General features: G+C 39.7%; 1 protein-coding gene across 1 annotated transcript; it reads right to left on the bottom strand.

Annotated features, from left to right (window-relative positions):
- Positions 1 to 108: 108 nt before the first annotated feature.
- Positions 109 to 21,895, bottom strand: LOC135506732 (hepatic and glial cell adhesion molecule-like). Its single transcript, XM_064926078.1, has 6 exons — positions 21,766 to 21,895; positions 5,321 to 10,273; positions 4,206 to 4,538; positions 1,509 to 1,808; positions 1,104 to 1,199; positions 109 to 991 (listed from the first exon to the last, which is right to left on the bottom strand). The coding sequence occupies exons 2-6, from the start codon at positions 5,364 to 5,366 to the stop codon at positions 939 to 941; spliced, it is 828 nt and encodes a 275-aa protein (XP_064782150.1). The 5' UTR covers positions 5,367 to 10,273; positions 21,766 to 21,895; the 3' UTR covers positions 109 to 938.
- Between the last annotated feature and the right edge of the window lie 632 nt (positions 21,896 to 22,527).

The following is a 22,527-nucleotide window of genomic DNA, read 5'->3' as shown; positions in this document are numbered from 1 at the left end:
AATCCATATAAAGCCATATATAAACGTTTGATATAAAACGGTTGAAACTCTAGCTCCACATGGCACCTTCTATGGAGGCAAATGGAATGAAACAGCCAGGGACCCACCTGCAATAGATCAATCCTTTATTCAGAGAGTACTCTGAAGTCAAAAATGAGAACACAGTAATTTTATAACCAGACACACACACACATTCTCATTATCTTCTACAAGCCTAGCCATTCCTAACAGTTACTCCCCCTTACCTAAGTTGGCCTCTTTCCTGTTATTTGGTTTCAGAGTTATCACAAGTCGACAGTTCAGTTGGCCTTGAATGTCTCAACTCTACTCAGCTCATATTGCGAAATAGTAACACAATGGTCTAGTCACACACATTATGGAATTATGACTCTAACACATTTCATACAATTATATGATTTCAGGGTGGAATCCTTTCATCATTACTTTAAACATATACATTCCTTTATCAACTAGCAAACCCACAGTTGGTGTCACAAAAAAACATAAAATCCCACCGGACACACATCGGTTGAACCAACATTGTTTCAACGTAATTTGTCAAGTTATTGTGATGTGGAAAATACATTGGATTTGGCAAAAGTAATCAATGTTGTTTTGAGGGAAACATTTAAACCACCGGAGTAACACTGAGCTTACAAAACATTAGGGACACCTTCCTATTATTGATTTGCAGTTATTTTTCTTCAATGGGGAAGAAGATGAAATTGAGCGTTGGACTTGTAACCGAAAGGTTGCAAGTTCAAACCCCCGAGCTGACAAGGTACAAATCTGTCGTTCTGCCCCTGAACAGGCAGTTAACCCACTGTTCCTCGGCCGTAACTGAAAATAAGAATTTGTTCTTAACTGACTTGCCTAGTTAAATAAAGGTACAATAAAAATAAATAAATAAATAAAAATGCACAGTCTGACAGAGTAGGCTACATCACAGAGTCCTCCTCTTCTGGACTCCCTGAAGTGGATACACAGCGCCCTGTACAGTGAGCACAAAAACAATTGCGTATTTCAACACTGCTCATACCATACACTATCAACCATGACAGGAGTACTTTCTCTTTAGGCTACTCAAGAGGGATGTCACTTACCTTTAATATATTTCCTTTTCCAGATGCAGCATATTACGATAGATAGTCCTATTCCAAGGACTATCACAACGATTGTGATTAGATTAGGATCAGACTCTGTCGAAATAAAAACAGGGAACAAACTGATGAGTCCCAAGACAATATATACACTTTACCCTGTTTCTTCTCATAATTTAATTTGATAGTGTTGCTAAATTGTTCTACTTTTTTGCTTAATTTAATCAAAAGCAACAAATAATGTGACTGAATGCTGTCTGTGTGGGCTGTTCCTGTCGATAAATATGACTGTTTTATCTGGTGTCTAACCCACAGCGCTGGAAGAATAGAAGTGACAGGGGATCCAAGTAAACTAATTAACCAGTCCAATAACAAAGAAAATGTTGCACATTACCATTAATGACATACCTACAAACTGAAGGCAGAGTGTTTCAATGTTGAGTTTGGTTGTCTGGTTGCTGACTGGGTTGGCAGCCACACAGCTGTAGATATTGTTGTCCTGTAGCTTTATCTCCAGAGGGAGAGACAGGTTGGTGGAGAGGTCAGGGCTGCTGGTCTGGTTGAGTCTCTTCTCTCCTCTGTACCAGGATAGGGTCATGTCTCTCTGGTTCTCCACAGAACACACCACTGAACAGCTCCCCTTCTCTGATGAACTGACCAGAAAATGACCTTCCAGGATTTTTTTGACTTGAGGAAGTGGTACTGGAGCTGGGATATTAAAATAATTCAAACAATGATTTAAAACAGATTCATGTCATTAATATTGGTCCTCTGGGTAGGAGGACAACTCTCACTAGTAACAAAATTGTGGTGAGCACATTCAGTTTTTTATTTATCACTTTGGTGCAATTTTCACAAGTATGTGGTACATTTTCACAACTTTAAGCACAAATCTAAACAGATCAAAACTGCTCAATTCAAAACTAAGCACATTCTCAATTGACTGAGTGCAACAAACAGTCACTTGTTCACTGCACAAAATCACTCTTTCAATTTGCATTCATATTCAAAGTATTTGCTCGTCACAAAGCAAAACTTGGTGTGACGTTGACACAGTATTAGGATTTTAAAGTGAGGAGGCAACAATGCGGATCTAGTTTTTCTTGCCAGACTGAGGCTTTTAATTTAGAAAGTGAAGAATTATGCCGTTGACTGAACACAACATACAAACAAAAATAACATACAACTCCTGCCTCCTCTGGCAAAAACTGATGCCATTATACCCGTAGGCTACACTGAATAAACTATGAGCTCGAACGCACCCACTGTTTGACAGTCAAAACTCGTACCAGAAAATGAACAATAAACAAGGGAATCGTTTAATATTAGTTTTGATATACCTCCACGTTTTAATTGTTATATATGATCACATTAGTTTCACAAGTTTCGATAAGTATGCCTCGGCAAAATACATGATTAGACAGAGCATTTTAGGCTACGGAGCAAAGCACAACATGAGGTTTTGCGCGCACAATCCAATTGTCGGCGTTCGAACACAAACTCAAAACATGGTTATTTTTATCTGACAGTTGATCAAAAAACAAGACATCGGATAACATGGCTAACCCCACATTATTACAAGAACATACATGTGATTCGCATAAACGGTTTCAATTCTAAATGTCTGGTTCGGCCTATTCATAATACGGCTTTAGATTCGGTGACTGGGGACATAATAACAATCGCTACAATTGTGTTGTGAATATCAGAATTTAATTGATACACTATAAAATGATGATTTTAGCTGATGATACTGTAGCAGTTACAGTGACAAGTTACAAAAGTTTATATTGCGCAATGTTGCTTGGGGCAGAATTGGCATACAGTACACTACATCAATTCCTTTTACTGTAGGCTTCTGTTTTACAATTTATGCCACAATAATCCTATATTTCACGATTTCTTCTTCGTTTGTACTCTAAGGAAACTCTTTCTGTAAGTCAAAAAAAAATCTCAACATGCTCCAAAATTTGATGGTCTGGGAAATGAAATGGGAAATGTTATTTATCCTCTATTTTTAATTCTATTCAGCACTTCAAAAATATCCGTTTTGAAAATTGTATCATGTATTTTGTGCTATTAGATTAAATGTTACGATAAAATTACTAATTGGTGAGCCTGTATCATTCTCTGATATACAGTATTGGTGACTAAATCCAATGTTCATGTTATTTTCTGAAGAAAACATGATTTTTCATGAATGACTCGGGGTTGAAAGATGTTTTGACCTCAAATGAATCATAATTCAAAGGTTCTGAACATAAGACAGGGGGCATTACAAGTGTTGTACCAAGAGTTTTGAAAATATACCTTACATCTGAAAAATGTGCCGAAGTGATTGAAAAAAACTGCAACAACATGGCTAGCATTATAATATAGCCTATTATATAATAATAATTATCATGTATTATAATACTAATAATAATATAGTGCCTATAATAAGTATTTTATTGTGCTACAAAATGGGATGGATTGAATTATATATATTTTTTAAATTACCTTCAATTTACTAAGCAAGTCAGTTAAGAACAAATTCTTATTTACAATGACAGCCTACACCGGCCATATCCTGACGACACTGCACCAATTGTGCGCAGCCCTTTGGGACTCCTAATCACGACCGGTTGTGATACAGCCTGGATGAGGTATTGAACATTTCTCTGGTCTGTGTGGTTGAATCTGTGCTTCAAATTCACTACTCAACTGAGGGACCTTCAGATGTTGTATGTAGCCTATCAGGTACACAGGAAGGGGTAGTCATTCAAAAATCATATTATTGTATTATTTCACACAGAGTATGTGATTTGTTAGGCCAATCTTAATCCTGGACTATTTTAGGCTTGTTCTAACAAAGTGGGTTGAACATTTTATAGAGTTTTCTTTTCACTTTGACATTATGGAGTATTTTGTGTAGATTAATACCAAAACAACCCTATTGGCCTAAATCCATGTCAACCCCACTTTGTAACACAACAAAATGTGAAAATGTCCACTGGGGATGAATATTATAGGCACTGTGTAATGTTTTGTGTCACACCTATTACTGTAAGGTATGGGCATTGGGTCCCACTTGAAACCCTGTTATATATAAAAACCAATACTCACCATAGACAGTCAGATAGAATCTCTGAGATGTTTTGTGTGTATTGAAAAAGTCGAGCTGATAAAATCCAGAGTTGTTGAGGGTGAGATTTCTGATGGTGAGAGATCCAGTTTCTCTGTCCAGCTGCAGTTTCTCTCGGAATCTTCCTTTGAATTCTGTGATGTTCTCTCCTCTGATGACCTGACTCTCAACTATTGAGGTGTTTGGAATGACTGGACCAAAGAACCAAAATATCTTATCAGCCTGTAGTCCAGTTAGTCCAGTGTGTAGAATGACAGACTGCCTCTCTCTCCCTGTCAATGTATTGACTTCAGCATTCACAGCTCCCAACAGATCTGGAATCAAACAAATAAAATATGAATGTGTTGTTCAGTAGCAAAGACAAAGGGCACAAATCATACTGTTTGTGTGTATCAAGGTTATTAATAGTTTTGTTTTAATTTGAAATTCAGTTGACCTTAAGTTTGTTTTCAGATCCACTTTACTAGTTTTTATTTAGTTTAAGTTTTATAAAAACATGCATTTTTAGGTTTAAGGTTATAGGTTAGGTTTAAAGGTAAACTCAGCAAGATTACGTAGACACCACAAACTAAACTGAAGTACTGGGTCTATTGCCACAACCTAGGGCCCGGTTTCCCAAAAGCAGTAAAAAGTTCATCAGTAGAACCTTCATAGGAACATATTTAAAATCTCCGAGCTGTTATTCCAAAGCAATCTCTAATAGGCTAGCCTATACATTATGAGGAGACTTGCCTGTTGTAACCAGCAGTGCAAAAAGGTATTAGGTGAACAAAAGGTAATTAAAGGAATAAGAACAACAGTAAAAAAAGACAGTGAAAAATATCAGTAGCGAGGCTATAACAGTCGCGAGGCTATATACAGTCACCGGTTAGTCGGGCTGATTGAGGTAGCAACTACATGTAGATATGGTTAAAGTGACTATGAATATATGATAAACAGAGAGTAGCAGCCGTGTAAAAGAGGGTTTTTTTTGGGGGGGGACATAATGGAAATCGTACGGGTTACCATTCGATTACCTGTTCAGGAGTCTTGTGGATTGGGGGTAAAAAACAAACACCGACACGAAGTACACTTTTTATAGGAATAGCCTACTTACCGATGATGAAAAATACTGATATTCCCAAATATTGAAGCGTTGTCATTTTATAGTTCTCTATTACTGGGACGTCATTAGGTCTATTCACGGCCGCTTTATTTGCTCTACGCTTTCAGGCGTGGACACCCTTAATAGTTGAAGTTAGGGCAGTTAGGCCCCTCCCTCTTTGTTATAGATTGTTCCAGTGTTCATGGTGGCGCTTTCGGGTCACTACTGTCACCTCTTCATTATATCGGCGGATTCCAGAAAGGGTTCGCTTGGTAATGTTAGTGTATACGCGCAGAAGTATAGGCTCTGCGCAGCTATTCAATAGTTTAGAGCAGTTAGCTTGCCTCCCCATCCGGGTGCTCTGCTGTACCATCTCGTTTGTGTTTCGTCCTTGTTTTTATTACTTGTGACAGTGCGGCGCTGAGGGTTTGTTTTAGTTGTCTGTGAAGACAGCGAGATGACGTAGATGCACAAAGTAAACTGGGTCAATTGCCACAACCTGGTCCCGGTTTCCCAAAAGCCAAAAAAAGTTCATCAGTAGAGCCTTCATAGGAACATCTTTAAATCTCCGAGCTGTTTCCCAAAGCAATCTTTATTATTGTTGCACTTCAAAAAGCTCGTAATCTAACGATGATAACTTCATAGTCGACTACATCTAATGTTGCCACTCTTTGCAATTGATACATGCCAGCAATGTATAAAAATATGGTGGAAATTAAAACCGAGATGATTCCATGCCATGGTCAATCAATGGAGTTTTCAGAATGACGGCACAAACCGTAATTCTTTTACCAAACTTTGCTTCTGCGCCGTTCAAATACCGACTACAGATGGATGCTCAGACTGGATCTTTCTCACCATCAGAAACCTCACCATGAACGACACTGGACTTTATCAGCTTCAAATCATCAGTGAACAGGTCACCTACCACAATTTCATTTTCACAGTCTACGGTGAGTATGTTTTAAATCAAATCAAGAGACTAGTTTTCAATCAACATCGAACAAGATCTGTATTCAGAGTTACATTGTTCACGGTAAATTCACAAATTCCCTTTCCTATTGTTCATGATAAATGTGACCTTTAGTCAATGTTGTGCCCAATAATCACTGTAATAACTGTTGGTCTCCTGGTGTCCCAGCTTCAGTGCCTACTCCTAACATCAGAAACACCCCACATAATCCCTCAGTCGACAGTCGGTTGGTCAGTGGGAGCTGTCCTGTGGTGTGTTCTGTGGTGTGTTCTGTGGTGAACGGGAAAGAAGTAACCTTGTCCTGGTACAGAGGAGAGAAGAACGGGAAACCCATTCTCCTTCTGAATGGCACATACATAATCCATGTTTGAAGGCTTTAAAAAACAATCCTTATTTAACCTGTCTCCTCACCTTCATCTACAATGATTGAAGTCGATTTAGTAGGTGACATCAATGGGTGACATCAATTGCCTCGTTAAATAAAGGTTCAATACAAAAATATGTATTAAAAAAACAAGGGATGGAAGCTTTCACCTGGAATCCCCTGGTCAGTCTACAGTATGTCATGGAAAGAGCATGTGTTGTATACTCAGTGTACGTCATCATGGTAACCAATTTTCAACATAGACAAACCTTGTTTAACATACGTTGATTTTGTACTTTTGAATCAACATCAGATCGTCAACGTTACATCCACTATCAGAAAAAAAACAATAGGCTGGTCAACACCTCCTACTGGAGAGTTAATCTATATACAGCTACCCATTTGGTCTCCCATCCAGGGTCTTAATTTAGCCCATCTTTGATATTTGTCACTGACTATTACCAATGTGCTATTGTGAGAATTATTGAGATATCTCTTAATAACTTGATAGATTCACTGTTGCTATCGAAGTCATTCCAAAGGATATGTTTAAAATAGCAAATGAAACGTAACCATACTTTTTTGTAAATAAATCATATAGAAATTATACTATTTAGGCCTCTATAACATTTGCAAAGCCACCAACAGCTATTGTTTAAAATTCAATGAAGGGTCCAACTAAAAAATAGATAATACTTTTAGGTCTAGGGTTTCAAGCTTTGGTTGATTTCTAATTTTAACATAATTGACATGTGGTATTCACGTCTCCATCTCAACCAAAAATGAAGAATTGGACTAAATCAAACCAACCAAACATTAAATGCACTTTAAATAAAGTTTGATTTGATTTGATTTAGTGCTATTCTTTAACTGTGATTTTTTTGGTTGAGATGGAGATGTGAATCTGACGCGTCAATTATTAATTTGTAGACGAACTGGAATTAAAGCAAGACTCAGTCAGTGGCACAAAAGATACATCTCCTTCAAATGTTGATATTTGGTTGCATTGGCAACCAAACCCATTTCAAAATCACTTATGTAATACAGTAAATAGCCTATTAATGTGTCGACAAGTTAACAAGTGATATGTTCGATTTACATCTCCAAATAAACAAAAAATGGAAGTTAAATAATAGGATTGAGCCAGTGGCTCAGATGAAACTATCCTACCATTAGATATATACAGTATATTTTAAATGTTGATATTTGGTCCCGATGTCAACCAAACACAGTTCAATATGACTTTTGTAATACAGTAAATAATGTAATAATAATACAAAAGCTTAAGGGCAATTCCACCACTTTTCAACCTCATTTTAATTTTCTCCATTACAATACCAGTCTCTACATATGTGAAAATGGTGCATGTTTTCGTTTATATATGTGGTGGCATCAAAGGTTTCAAACATTTAGGGCCTACTGAGTGGCGCAGTGGTCTAAGGCACTAGAGATTCTGGTTTCGAGTCCAGGCTCTGTCACAGCCGACTGGGAAAGCCATGGGGCGGCGCACAATTGGCCCAGCGTAGCCTGATTTAGGGGAGTGTTTGGCCAGCAGGGATTTTCTTGTCCCATTGTGCTCGAGCGACTCACCGCTGAAGCGTGATGGGTGCAGTGCACACTGACACCATCACCAGGTTTATGGTGTTTCCTCTGACACAGTAGTGTGGCTGGCTTCTGTTTGCTCGTCACAATGCAATACTTGGTGTGACGTTGAAACAGTGGTAGGATTTTACAGTGAGGAGGCAACAATGCGGATCTAGTTTTTCTTGCCAGAGTGAGACTTTTAATTTAGAAAGTGACGAATTATGCCGGTGACTGAACACTACATACAAACAAAAGTAACAAATAGGATAATCCCCAAAACATTATCATATAGCTCCTGCCTCCTCTGGGATAAACTATTTCCTTTATACCCGCAGGCTACACTGAATAAACTATGAGCTCGAACTGTTTGACAGTCAAAACTCGTACCAGGAAATGAACAATTATCAAGGTCATCGTTTAATATTAGTTTTGATATACCTTCACGTTTTAATTGTTATATATGATCACATAGTAGTTGTAAATTTCGATAAGTAAGCCTAAGCTAAATTTATGATTAGACTGAGCATTTTAGGCTACGGAGCAAAGCACAACATTAGGTTTTGCGCGCACAATCCAAGTGTCTGCGTTCGACCACAAACTCTAAACATGGTTATTTTATTTGACAGGTGATCAAAAAACAAGACATCGGATAACATGGCTAACCCAAAATTATTACAAGAACATACATGTGATTCGCATAAACGGTTTACATTCTCAATGTCTGGTTAGGCCTATTCATAATTCGGCTTCAGATTAGGTGACTGACATAATAACAATCGCTACAATGGTGTTGTAAATACCAGAATTTAATTGATACACTTTAATCTAATGATTTATGCTGATGATACTGTAGCAGTTACAGTGACACGTCACATAAAATTATATATTGTGTAATGTTGTTTGGGGCAGAAAATAAATTCCTTTTACTGTTGGATTCAGTTTTTACAATAGATGCCACAATAATCCTATATCGGATGATTTCTTCTTCATTTGTACTGTATAAAGAAACTGTTTCTGTAAGTAAAAATCTCTCAACATGCTCCAACATTTGTATGGAAAATGTTATTTATCCTCCATTGTTTATTCTATTCAGCACTTCAAAAATATCCGTTTTGAAAATTGTATCATGTATTTTGTGCTATTAGGTTAAATGTTACGTTAAAATTACTAAATGGTGAGCCTGTATCATTCTCAGTATTGGTGACTAAATTAAATGTTCATGTTATTTTCTGAAGAAAAAAATATTTTTCATGAATGACTCAGGGTTGAAAGATGTTTTGACCTCAAATGAATCCTAATTCAAAGGTTCTGAACACGAGACAGGGGGCATTACAAGTGTTGTACCAAGAGTTTTGAAAATATACCTTACATCTGAAAAATGTGCCAAAGTGATTGAAAAAAACTGCAACAACTTGGCTAGCATTATAATATAGCCTCTTATATAATAATAATAATGTAGTGCCTATAATAACCATTTTATTGTTCGACAAAATGGAATGGATTTAATGAGGCACTGGAACATCTCCCTGGTCTTGTGGTTGAATTTGTGCTTCAAATTTACTACTCAACTGAAGGACCTTCAGATGTTGTATGTAGCCTATCAGGTACACAGGAAGGGGTAGTCATTCAAAAATCATATTATTGTATTATTTCACACAGATTATGTGATTTGTTAGGCCAATCTTAATCCTGGACTATTTTAGGCTTGTTCTAACAAAGTGGGTTGAACATTTTATAGAGTTTTCTTTTCACTTTGACATTATGGAGTATTTTGTGTAGATTAATCACACAAAAATCTAGCTGATAAACTCCAGAGTTGTTGAGGGTGAGATTTCTGATGGTGAGAGATCCAGTTTCTCTGTCTCTGTGATGTTCTCTCCTCTGATGACCTGACTCTTAACTATTGACGTGTTTGGAATGACTGGACCAAAGAACCAAAATATCTTATCAGCCTGTAGTCCAGTTAGTCCAGTGTGTAGAATGACAGACTGCCTCTCTCTCTCTGTCAATGTAATCACTTCAGCATTCACAGCTCCCAACAGATCTGGAATCAAACAAATAAAATACGAATGTGTTGTTCAGTAGCAAAGACAAAGGGCACAAATCATTCTGTGTGTGTGTGTGTGTATCAAGGTTATTATAGTTTTGTTTAAATAGTTTAAAATTCATTTTCAGATTTTAATTTGAAATTAGTTCAGAGCTACTTTACTAGTTGTTGTTTTTTAAAATAAAAAAAAACACATTTATTTTTCAGTTGTATATTATTTCATTTTAGTGTTAGGGACAAAACGTTGCCTATTTGTGGGAGGCTATGAGACATTTTTTGTTTTAGGGGATGTCACTCCATGCAGCTGTGGGGCAGTAATGGTGTGTTCAAGACAAATTGTAAAATCACGACATCAGTGAACTTCAGGTCGGAAAGTCGAAGCTCCAGAAAGAGGCCCGAGTTCGAATTCCGAGTTGGAAGACCGTTCAAAATTCAAAACGATTTTTCCCATTCGGATTTCGTTTTTTCCCCCGAGTTCTCAGTTGTCTTGAACTCGGCATAATGCATAAGATGATGGTTAGGTTAGGTTTAAAGGTTGACTCAGCCAGATAACGTAGATGCACAAATTAACTGTGGTGGGTCAATTGCCACAACCTGGTCCCGGTTTCCCAAAAGCCAAAGAAAGGTATAACCTTCATAGGAACATCTTTAAATCTATGCGTTGTTTCCCAAAGTAATCTTTATTAATGTTGCACTTGAAAAAGCTCGTAATCTGACACTGATATATTCAAAGTCGACTACAAATAGTTACCACTATCTTTGCAATTGATACAAACCAGCAATATGTAAAAATATGCTTAAAATTAAAACCGAGATGACTGCATTAAAATATAAATACAGTGGGCTAATAATATTGAAATACATTTCATGTTCAATCAATTGAGTTATATTTTGATACTTGTAGGCTCTGTAATTTGTCTCAATATATTACATGATGTGTCGCTAACGTGCCAAATCTTGATTTAGAGCATCATTATAGAGTAAGCATTATAATACGCCGCCTTAATATTTGAAGCCATATGTGATAATATCTTTCTTGGAGCATCGTTAAACCATTCTTAAGCATAAATTCCATCACTATCGGGAAACCGGGCCTGTGTAGCTTTGAAGCGCAAGGCTCTCTGCTGTTTTGGTCCCGTTGCTACCACTTTTTTAGCAACCTGAAGCAATCCCTTGCACATGCGCAGATACCCGGTGAGAAAATAAGTGTCGCAATTGTGCTAATCTCAATGGGCGCGTTCGAGCTGATCCCTTTTGTCAAGTCAAAATGTATTGCGTTCTGGGGATACACATTTTCTGCCTTGCATCTCCATGTCAACTGCATGAACGTTACAAAAATCCTGTGATGAAATGTCATGAAGTTTTGACTGCAAGTTTCTGCATTTGCTCTTTACAAACTTCACCCTGCAGCAATCACATTGTAGGTGGCTCTATTGTCACCCAATCATTAGGGTGCTTTAATTTGACCCATGCGAAACTTTGAATATATGCAAATAAATGTGATTTGAGTCTCTCTCACTAAGTGATTGTACAATGTAGCCTACGCACATTGTGATTTTAGTTTGTGGGTGTGTGCAGCCCAGCCTCACATTCAATTTGCGCATGTATGTACAAAATGTATTTCAGCAGATTTCGTGCGTTGTTGTGCATTTTTGTGTGGTTCAATTCGTTCGAAAATACACGAATTTATGTACTACTTAATTCGTGCGAAAATACACGAATTTAACCAGTAGGCGACACACAAGCCTTTGCAACAACGTGTGTGAAATGGGGGTTTAAATGCATGTTTATTTTGACATTTTAAATGACCTTTTATAAACAATGCCAACACTGTGATGTTGATCTGAGCCTTGTTGTTTGAAAACTACTTTAATGTCCGGCTGTCGCAGATGCACCTCCCCTACTTACTTTTTCTATATATTTAATAGTTTACATTTTTATTTATTATTTAATAGTTTACATTTTTATTTATTAACACCAGATACAAACATACACATATGAACAATAACTTACAGACACGCACAAACGACTACATCTCATCTGCCCAGACGCGCATGCTCACACCCCCATCCCTAGTGCCTGCATTATTGTTTGCCACATGGCCTGAAAGTGTACAACAACAATATCTCAGTCGTCCATGCACCAATTCTGTTCATGATGGCGGACAGGTTGATGTCCACGTTTTTAGTATTGTTTTTTTTTTCAAGATGAGAGATGAGATAATTATCCAACCCATCAGGTATCTCACTACACCCAAATATACCAGGTCTAGAAAGAGGCAGACAGACGGATTACAAGTACGTTTACATTGTAATAGGCTACTTCTGACAGCCAACGTTCTGGCTCCGCCCATTATTTTTATGGACTTTATAGCATTCCCAGAAAGCATGGATTATTGAGTCACTGTTAGCTTTACACTTAGGATCTATTTCTACCATTGTCCTGTAGAATTAGTGAATTATGGATCTTGTATAATACATTATGTACATTGTTTTATACTGTAAGCGTATCCTACATTTGTTATCTAATTTTGTTAGTTATGTGCCGACATTCCCTCAATCATGTACCAACATCAATTATTTTTAAATCTTGTTTCCAATAGTTTATATTTTTTTAACAAGACTTTCAGTTGAATATGCTCTTTGCACGTTTTTGTATATTTGACTTATCATAATAATATCTCTTTCAGACAAATATTATTCCCTCAAGGTTACTCTGATTGATGTTCACAAGATTTCAAATGTAAATTTCATGATATTTACCTTTTTAAGTTACATGTATTTGAAAACATCTACATTGGTCAGTCCAAAATTGCTTTTTAATTCTGTCATGGAAATAAATGTATTTCCTTTTAACAAGCCATTTACGGTTTCTATGCCTTAAAAGCTATTTAAGGATTGTTCTATAGGGATGTGTTTTTAAGGAGTTTTATTGGTAGAATACGTTACTGATAGAATACGTCCCTAATAGACTTGTCAAATGTAATTAAATAGGCCTAAACCTCTTGTGTATGCTAAATAGCGCATACAAAATGAAAGAAAAGAGAGAGCTCAAGGAACTACACTGGACTTTATACAAAATGGAAACCACATATCCCCGAGCTGACAAGGTACAAATCTGTCGTTCTGCCCCTGAACAGGCAGTTAACCCACTGTTCCTAGGCCGTTATTGAAAATAAGAATTTGTACTTAACTGACTTTTCTAGTAAAATAAAGGTAAAATACAATAAAATAAAAATATCCTGAGTCCGCCTTCATTGTAGCTGGGGATTTTAGCAAAACAAATTTGAGGAAAATGCTATTGAAGTTCTATCAACACCTTGCCTGTAGGACTCGTTTATGGAAAACACTAGCTACTCGCCTTTTCGCGATGTCTACAAGACCCGCCCTCGCTTCGGTCAAATCAGCTCACAACTTAATTTTGCTCCTCCCTTCCTATAGGCCGAAACTCAAACAGAAAGTACAAGTGCTAAGGTCTATTCAACACTGGTCTGACCAACCGGAATCCATGCTTCAAGATTATTTTGATCACGTGGACTGGGATATGATCTGGCGTTGGGTTGGTTCCTGGTTGCGTCCGAGAATAACGTTAACGCTTATACGGACATGGTGATTGTTACAGGCTGACTACAACGTTCGCGTCCCGTGCTCAAGCTTTGCAAAATAAATTTAGAAATCTATGTTATTCAATTATTGCGGCCAACGAGCGTCTGCGTTGCCAAGGGCTAAAATAGAAATTAGTTCTTTTTCTGACGCAGATTGCGCTGCAAATCCTGCCTCTCCTCATTGGTTTATAGAAGCAGGTACCCACGTGCCATTTCCTCATTGTTTTTCAGTCACCCACGTGAGTATAACCAAACAGGTCAGTGGCGGTAATGCACCTACTTTATGAAAGTTGCTAATCTCAATATAAAGTCCAGAGATCAAAAAGCCTGGAATGAATATGGATGACTAGAAACAATTCAGTTGACCATTTTATGTGTGGATTAATTGTCAGGGGCGGGGCCTTGTGCATTTCAGGTAAAATAACAACTCAGTGTTTATATCCCAGAACAAATTAACTAGCAACTGCAAGCTAGCTAAATAGGACACATTAGCTAGCAAGTGCAAGCTAACTAGCTAAATTGCCATAAATGTTTAGTGCTTTTTGACCTGTCCCCAAATCAATGTAATTGGTTCAGAGTTTGTTTTGATATTTTAACCTGCGTGTTGATGACGCGTTTGGTGTAGGGGGACAAAATACATTTATGCACGATGGCACACGTGCGCAGCTGGTTTGGGTTCCGTGTTAGGTCACGTTCTCTCAGCAAACTCCTGCGCGTGCCCTCATCAGTTATGCCAAGCATTATCTTATCTCTGACCAGTTCATCTCTTAAAGCACCGTAGTCACATATAGCTAGCTGCCTTTTCCCTTGGCCTAGTGACAAAGCTGTCAATGGACTCCCCGTCCTCCTGTTTGCAACAACTGAAAACGTAACGCTTGCAGATAACGTTCTTTGCTGGCTTAAAGTAACGTTCAAGAGCATCAAGAACAACTCTTGCGTTACCTTGCTGAGCTGCTGTTAGGTTCAGGTTGTGTTTGTATACTTGTCGGCATTCAGTTCCCATTATAGTCCTCAAAGTGGCAGCCACTACCACCTCATCTTCCCTTTCCAGAAGTCCTGTTGCTAGTGCATAGTCCTCCCATTCACTTCTAAACATTCGTGCTCCAATCTCCGCTGAGCTTCATAGCTGCAGGAGGGGAAATGTTCGCGGCCATGTCTAACCGGTGCTAACAACACTGAAGCTAACGAGCAAACTCACTCTAGCGAAGATCAATTCCGGCAAACTTTTACTCAAATAAGCATTTTTTTGGTAAACCAGACCAGGTGACTCTAATTTGCGGAAATCATGGTTAGTTATCCGACTCTGACATCATGTTTGAATGTTAAATGACAAGACAGAGGCATTGATGCGAGTAACTAGTCTTGTTCAGTACATTTGCAATACATCCGGGTATTTCAAGCACACCGGTAAAACACTGGAGTTGCAGTAATTAACATTTACCAACAGATAGCATCACTATACCATCTTACACCCATAACAGTGACTGAGTTCATCAGGAAGTGTATAGGGGATGTTGTTCCAACGGTGACTAATAAAACCAACCAAACCAGAAATCGTGGATAGATGGCAGCATTCCCGCAAAACTGAAAGCACGGACCACCGCATTTAACCATGGCAAGGTGACTGGGAATATGGTTGTCAGTACAGAGACCAAGTGGATGTGTAACAGTAAATCAAATCAAATTTTATTTGTCACATACACATGGTTAGCAGATGTTAATGCGAGTGTAGCGAAATGCTTGTGCTTCTAGTTCCGACAATGCAGTAATAACCAACAAGTAATCTAACTAACAATTCCTAAACTACTGTCTTATACACAGTGTAAGGGGATAAAGAATATGTACATAAGGATATATGAATGAGTGATGGTACAGAGCAGCATAGGCAAGATACAGTAGATGGTATCGAGTACAGTATATACATATGAGATGAGTATGTAAACAAAGTGGCATAGTTAAAGTGGCTAGTGATACATGTATTACATAAGGATGCAGTCGATGATATAGAGTACAGTATATACGTATGCATATGAGATGAATAATGTAGGGTAAGTAACATTATATAAGGTAGCATTGTTTAAAGTGGCTAGTGATATATTTACATAATTTCCCATCAATTCCCATTATTAAAGTGGCTGGAGTTGAGTCAGTGTCAGTGTGTTGGCAGCAGCCACTCAATGTTAGTGGTGGCTGTTTAACAGTCTGATGGCCTTGAGATAGAAGCTGTTTTTCATTCTCTCGGTCCCAGCTTTGATGCACCTGTACTGACCTCGCCTTCTGGATGATAACGGGGTGAACAGGCAGTGGCTCGGGTGGTTGATGTCCTTGATGATCTTTATGGCCTTCCTGTAACATCGGGTGGTGTAGGTGTCCTGGAGGGCAGGTAGTTTGCCCCCGGTGATGCGTTGTGCAGACCTCACTACCTTCTGGAGAGCCTTACGGTTGAGGGCGGAGCAGTTGCTGTACCAGGCGGTGATACAGCCCGCCAGGATGCTCTCGATTGTGCATCTGTAGAAGTTTGTGAGTGCTTTTGGTGACAAGCCGAATTTCTTCAGCCTCCTGAGGTTGAAGAGGCGCTGCTGCGCCTTCTTCACGATGCTGTCTGTGAGAGTGGACCAATTCAGTTTGTCTGTGATGTGTATGCCGAGGAACTTAAAACTTGCTACTCTCTCCACTACTGTTCCATCGATGTGGATAGGGGGGTGTTCCCTCTGCTGTTTCCTGAAGTCCACAATCATCTCCTTAGTTTTGTTGACGTTGAGTGTGAGGTTATTTTCCTGACACCACACTCCGAGGGCACTCACCTCCTCCCTGTAGGCCGTCTCATCGTTGTTGGTAATCAAGCCTACCACTGTTGTGTCGTCCGCAAACTTGATGATTGAGTTGGAGGCGTGCGTGGCCACGCAGTCGTGGGTGAACAGGGAGTACAGGAGAGGGCTCAGAACGCACCCTTGTGGGGCCCCAGTGTTGAGGATCAGCGGGGTGGAGATGTTGTTACCTACCCTCACCACCTGGGGGCGGCCCGTCAGGAAGTCCAGTACCCAGTTGCACAGGGCGGGGTCGAGACCCAGGGTCTCGAGCTTGATGACGAGCTTGGAGGGTATTATGGTGTTGAATGCCGAGCTGTAGTCGATGAACAGCATTCTCACATAGGTATTCCTCTTGTCCAGATGGGTTAGGGCAGTGTGCAGTGTGGTTGAGATTGCATCGTCTGTGGACCTATTTGGGCGGTAAGCAAATTGGAGTGGGTCTAGGGTGTCAGGTAGGGTGGAGGTGATATGGTCCTTGACTAGTCTCTCAAAGCACTTCATGATGACGGAAGTGAGTGCTACGGGGCGGTAGTCGTTTAGCTCAGTTACCTTAGCTTTCTTGGGAACAGGAACAATGGTGGCCCTCTTGAAGCATGTGGGAACAGCAGACTGGTATAGGGATTGATTGAATATGTCCGTAAACACACCAGCCAGCTGGTCTGCGCATGCTCTGAGGGCGCGGCTGGGGATGCCGTCTGGGACTGCAGCCTTGCGAGGGTTAACACGTTTAAATGTTTTACTCACCCTGGCTGCAGTGAAGGAGAGACCGCATGTTTCCGTTGCAGGCTGTGTCAGTGGCACTGTATTGTCCTCAAAGCGGGCAAAAAAGTTATTTAGTCTGCCTGGGAGCAAGACATCCTGGTCCGTGACTGGGCTGGATTTCTTCCTGTAGTCCGTGATTGACTGTAGACCCTGCCACATGCCTCTTGTGTCTGAGCCATTGAATTGAGATTCTACTTTGTCTCTGTACTGACGCTTAGCTTGTCGATATGCTGATAAAATTTAGGGAGTCTTGTTTTCAATCAGGGCAAGGTGTCTGGTTTCAGATTAGCCTCTCTGTACTGACGCTTAGCTTGTTTGATAGCCTTACGGAGGGAATAGCTGCACTGTTTGTATTCAGTCATGTTACCAGACACCTTGCCCTGATTAAAAGCAGTGGTTCGCGCTTTCAGTTTCACGCGAATGCTGCCATCAATCCACGGTTTCTAGTTAGGGAATGTTTTAATCGTTGCTATGGGAACGACATCTTCAACGCACGTTCTAATGAACTCGCACACCGAATCAGCGTATTCGTCAATGTTGTTATCTGACGCAATACAAAACATGTCCCAGTCCACGTGATGGAAGCAGTCTTGGAATGTGGAGTCAGCTTGGTCGGACCAGCATTGGACAGACCTCGGCGTGGGAGCTTCTTGTTTTAGTTTTTGTCTGTAGGCAGGTATCAGCAAAATGGAGTCTTGGTCAGCTTTTCCGAAAGGGGGGCGGGGCAGGGCCTTATATGCGTCGCGGAAGTTAGAGTAACAGTGATCCAAGGTTTTTCCACCCCTGGTTGCGCAATCGATATGCTGATAAAATTTAGGGAGTCTTGTTTTCAGATTAGCCTTGTTAAAATCCCCAGCAACAATGAATACAGCCTCCGGATAAATGGTTTCCAGTTTGCAAAGAGTTAAATAAAGTTCGTTCAGAGCCATCAGTGTGTCTGCTTGGGGGGGGTATATACGGCTGTGATTATAATCGAAGAGAATTCTCTTGGTAGATAATGCGGTCTACATTTGATTGTGAGGAATTCTAAATCAGGTGAACAGAAGGATTTGAGTTCCTGTATGTTTCTTTCATCGCACCATGCCTCGTTAGCCATAAGGCATACGCCCCCACCCCTCTTCTTACCAGAAAGGTGTTTGTTTCTGTCGGCGCGATGCGTGGAGAAAACCTAGGAACGCGAAGCGAGGCGGCCATCTCTGTCGGCGCCAGAAGTACAGTATAGACTTTACGTCCGTCCCCTCGCCCCGACCTGGGCCCGAACCAGGGACGCTCTGCAAACATTAACAGTCACCCTCAAAGCATCGTGACCCATCACTCCACAAAAGCCGCGGCCCTTGCAGAGCAAGGGGAACCACTACTTCAAGGTCTCAGAGCAAGTGACGTCACCGATTGAAAAGCTATTAGCACACACCACCGCTAGCCATCTCACATCCGTTACACTCACCCCCCTTTTGACCTCCTCCTTTTCCGCAGCAAGCAGTGATCCCCGTGTCAACAGCATCAATGTAATAGCATAGACTTTACGTCAATCCCCTCGCCCCGACCTGGGCCCGAACCAGGGACGCTCTGCACACATTAACAGTCACCCTCGAAGCATCGTGACCCATCACTCCACAAAAGCCGCAGCCCTTGCAGAGCAAGGGGAACCACTACTTCAATGTCTCAGAGCAAGTGACGTCACCGATTGAAAAGCTATTAGCACGCACCACCGCTAACTAGCTAGCCATTTCACATCCGTTACAGATGCGCAATTCAAGGGCTCAGACACGGGACATATGTGGTAGGGCCTACAGACAATAAAACCAGCCACGTTGCGGACACCTATGTCTCGCAGGGCTCTCCAGAGGGTGGTACGGTCTGCCCAACGCATCACAGGGGGCACACTGCCTGCCCTCCAGGACACCTACAGCACCCGATGTCACAGGTAGGCTAAAAAGATCATCAAAGACATCAACCACCCGAGCCACGGCCGGGTTACCCCGCTGTCTTAAATAGCCATCACTAACAGGGTACCACCTGGCTACTCAACCCTGCACCATAGAGGTTGCTTCCCCATATATTATAGACATGGAATCAACTGGCCACATTAAATAATGGAATAATGTTTACATTCTGCTTTACTCATCTCATATGCATTTACTGTATTCTATTCTACTGTATTTAGTCAATGCCACTGACATTGCTCATCCTAATATTTATATATTTCTCAATTCCATTATTTTACTTTTAGATGTGTGTATTGTTGTGAATTGTTAGATACTACTGCGCTGTCAGAGCTAGGAACACCAGCAATAACATCTGCTAAATATGTGTATGTGACCAATAAAATGTAATTTGATTGTGATTTAGGAATGCGTGAGTCTCAACTAACCATCCAACCACCAATATGATTGGTTCCAATTATATTCGCCCTCGCCCCAAATCCAATTTTCAGAAAACAAACCGAGAACGGAGGTGGGGGATAGAAGGAAGAAATGGCGGAAACGAGGTTTCGTTCTGAAAGCGCTAGGAGTCTAGTTGCGACTCCATCACAGGATGTGAGAATGAGTCGGTTACAGTGGCGAAGAAAAAGGGAAACGAGAACTCAACTTGTGTTCTAAAATAGGAAACCACGAGACTCGTTTATCGTCTCCAGTCACAAGATTGGTCCTATTTAGATTTGTTTTGTGTGTCTGCGGAGCAGAAGAAGCGTGTTTTAAAGACTCAAAAAGATCGGAGTGGAATGTTTTCTGCATGGATTTTCGTAGCAGGGCGCCTATCAAGGGGGTTACTACTGGGTTTGCGCAAGAAGTAAAACCACACGATATAACTGAACACATCAAAACCACACGTCGATTGACCTGTATGGTGAACGGAGAAAAGTTCACTTCATCCATGCTACTCTTTGATGAAGAGTCTCTCCCTTCTCATATAACGTTAGGATTCATGAGATACCCTGTAAGAGTTTTCGTGCACAAGCCTCTTCAGTGTCATACATGTAAAATATGTGGTCATGTGTCAAGTTTGTGTAGAAGGGAAGAATATCGACCGAGCTAAAGACCGTTTCAAGTTTGATATTCGAACTTTGAAACCTCAATAGCTTTCAAACCACTTGAGCCACAGACTCCAAATAAGTGTCATTATGTTGGTAAAAATGCAGACAACATTGCACCGGTCTTATTTCTATGATTTGGACATTAATTCGCTTTCCAGAGCTAATAAACATGTGGAAATGTGAGCAGCATTTTGTATTCCTAGTTTTTTTTTTTTACATTCTAATTTCAATAGCTCATTGGTCATGTGACCTACTTGACTCAAACAAGGTCCAGAATGTCCACTGACTACCGTTCTATATTTCTCACCCTTTAGTTTGTCCATTTTCATCTCACACGGTTTTACATTACATACATTTTTTCTAAACTTAAACTTTCAGTAGCTCCTTGGTCATGTGACCTAGTGACTTAAAACATGGCTCAGAATGTACCCTTCTGTATTGCACACTCCTGTTTGTGTACTGTAAAATAACTCGGTGTAACATGCATTTTTAATCGTTTAAAATGTTGCATTTTTAATATTGCATAACCTCTTATGTCTCTTCTATATTGTTGTACATTAATATTAGTTTGCCAATTAGGGCGTTCAGTCCAGTGTTGTGTTTACCCTTTTCTTTAATATTTATCTAGAATAATTGGTAGTTCTAAGTACTTCTTCCCCCTGTGTTTTATTTTTACACAGTATTTAACAGCGGTACACAATAGGAGAGAGACAGATACTATCTCATTTCGTTGTTAATATCAACCATAAAGGAAAAGAGCAAAGTACGAGAGTCATGCTATTAATTGTCCAAAGCAGGGATGGAGAGTGAGGTAGGCTGCAGTGGGTTAGCTGGTCAATACATATACTGAACATGTAACCACAGTAATGGTGGCCAGTAAATCAAGGAATAAATATGTAATATTGACAAATTAAACAGAAATTGTAGACCATTAAATGTTTCCAACATGTCAACAGACACTTAACTTCAAATAAGTATGAAACATTTCAGTGTTAACTTTCTCTTTATCCCCGGTTTATATATATATTTCAGAGCCTCTTCAGTGTGTGTCCTTTATACAGTTTGTGTTCTTTATACTGTTTAACTATTTTGTCTTCACATGGAACCACCGCTGGCAAGCAAAACATTCAATCTAAAACAAAACGTAACACGTTATAAATAATATCAATGCAGTATGACAAGTGACGAATTAGCCATCCATTGTGTTATATCACATATTGTCCTTACATGCTGTCACTGTTGTCAAAATATTATAAACATATTAAATAAAGTTACTAACCCAGTCAGTCTCTGGGCCACATCCAGGTTCTTTATCAGTGTCACACATGAAGCAGTTATTGGCTTTGTTGAAATCATAGGCATGAACTGATCATACGGCTGTCTGACAACTACATAAAAATAGAGAACCTCTGTGGTTCAAGTCAAGAGCTACCCTTCCCCTGCGCATGTCTGAAAGTGACAGAGCCAGCAGCCAAGAGTTTTTCAAAGTTTGTCATAAAAAATGATTACACTTATGAATATAGGTCAAATGCTAATATGTATTAGATCCAGTACAATGGAATAACTAAAGACCTGAATTTGAATGCAGCGTGTTCCGATTCCTCCTTATCTTTCTGTCCAGCAGCGTCAACCAAAAACACTTGGCCTGATGGTTCATGCAGATACTGGGGAAGCAACATAGAAATGTATTGATCCCTTAAATGATTGTACTATTAAATGACTCATATCACAACCCTCATACCTCTTCACAAAAATGTACCTAAATTAATTTTGGAAAAAGGATTTTACTCACAAAAGACATAGGAATGTATTTTTCCAGTTAGAAATAGTAGGCCATGCATCAAATAACTATTTTCATCAGATAAACGAACCCTCAAATGCACTATTGCATTTTGTAAGTTGTGTGCAGGTGGCTTGTTGTGAATGCACTCAAATATCAAGTCATTATCAGGTTATGGAAACTGCATTCTAATACTCAACATAGTAGGATTTGTCTTAATGTAAACAGTATATGAAAGTGATGCTATGAAAATGATTATTT

The sequence above is a fragment of the Oncorhynchus masou genome, chromosome 20 (genome assembly GCF_036934945.1).
Source record: "Oncorhynchus masou masou isolate Uvic2021 chromosome 20, UVic_Omas_1.1, whole genome shotgun sequence".
NCBI lineage: Eukaryota > Metazoa > Chordata > Actinopteri > Salmoniformes > Salmonidae > Oncorhynchus > Oncorhynchus masou.
Note: the sequence above shows the minus strand (reverse complement) of the source record. Positions and strands in the feature narration are given on the sequence as shown.

Coding starts and splice junctions, on each gene's coding strand:
- LOC135506732 (XM_064926078.1), bottom strand. CDS start 5,366: ATGACAACGCTTCAATATTTGGGAATATCAGTATTTTTCATCATCG. Junction 1,200..1,508: donor ACTCTGCCTTCAGTTTGTAG/GTATGTCATTAA, acceptor TTATTTCGACAG/AGTCTGATCCTAATCTAATC. Junction 992..1,103: donor GAAAAGGAAATATATTAAAG/GTAAGTGACATC, acceptor CTCACTGTACAG/GGCGCTGTGTATCCACTTCA.